Consider the following 1,121-nt stretch of genomic DNA (forward strand, 5'->3'; position numbering starts at 1 on the left):
TCCTTCACGAACACCGTGTACTCGGGCTGTGGGAACGCCGGCGCGTTGTCGTTCACGTCGGCCACCTCCACGGACACGCTGGCTGTGGCCCACAGAGAAGGCGAGCCCCCGTCCCGCGCTGTCACTACCAACTCAAAGCCAGATACGCTCTCGCGGTCCAGAACACTGTCCAGCACCAGAGAATAATAATTCTTATAGGTGGACACCAGCTTGAAGGGGACGTGGGGCGTCAGGGAGCAAGCGACCTGTCCGTTGGCGCCAGAGTCTTGGTCAGATACGCTTATCAGGGCGATGACAGTGCCCACCGGAGCATCTTCTTTCACTGGGAGAGACAAAGAAGTGACAACCACCTCAGGCGAATTATCATTTTCATCCAGCAGTTCCACTAGGACGGTGCAGTGACCAACCATAGGTGGGTTTCCTTTGTCTGTAACATCTACGTGAATTTCATAAGTGTTACTATCCTCATAGTTAAGAGCATCATTTACTTTTATTTCTCCAGTCCTTTCATTTATTTGAAATTTCCTTCTTATCATGGGTGGAACCAAGGAGCTGAATGAATACATCATTTCCTTGTTTATTCCTTCATCCGCGTCAGAAGCGTTAAGCCATATTACTAACGTTTGGTTCGCCTGATTTTCATACATCTTAACTTCATAAACGGGTCTGTCAAATACAGGGGCATTATCATTGGCATCTAACACCAGGATCAGCAGAGAAACAGATCCGGTAAATTCGGGTTTGCCTCCATCAGTTGCTGTCAGTAACAACTTAAGCTGTGGATTTTCTTCACGATCTAGTAGTTTTCGCAGAACAAGCACTGGGAATTTGTCTTTATCCTTTTTTTTAATAATATCAAGAATGAAAAACTCATTTGGACTGAGTTTGTAAGTAAGCATTGCGTTCTCGCCAACATCTGCATCAGACGCGCCTTCTAGCGGAAATCGAGAGTCAAGCAGTCTAGATTCAGGTATTGACAGCTTTTGTTCTTTCACGGAGAACGTGGGTGGGTTATCGTTAATATCTTTCACCTCCACCTCCACGTGGAAAACCTGCAGCGGCCTGTCCACGATCACCTCCAGGTGGATGCTGCACTCCGCGCTCCGCCCGCACAGCTCCTC

At 48.1% G+C, this 1,121-nt stretch overlaps 1 protein-coding gene across 1 annotated transcript; it reads right to left on the minus strand.

The window, feature by feature from the left end:
- Positions 1-8: 8 nt before the first annotated feature.
- On the minus strand, positions 9-1,118 carry LOC105810877 (protocadherin alpha-10-like; the record flags this gene model as incomplete). Its single annotated transcript, XM_012644928.1, has 1 exon — positions 9-1,118. A coding segment is annotated over one exon (1,110 nt), but the record flags the coding sequence as incomplete, so codon positions are not given.
- Between the last annotated feature and the right edge of the window lie 3 nt (positions 1,119-1,121).

The sequence above is a fragment of the Propithecus coquereli genome, unplaced genomic scaffold (assembly GCF_000956105.1).
Source record: "Propithecus coquereli isolate 6110/MARCELLA unplaced genomic scaffold, Pcoq_1.0 Scaffold22299, whole genome shotgun sequence".
NCBI lineage: Eukaryota > Metazoa > Chordata > Mammalia > Primates > Indriidae > Propithecus > Propithecus coquereli.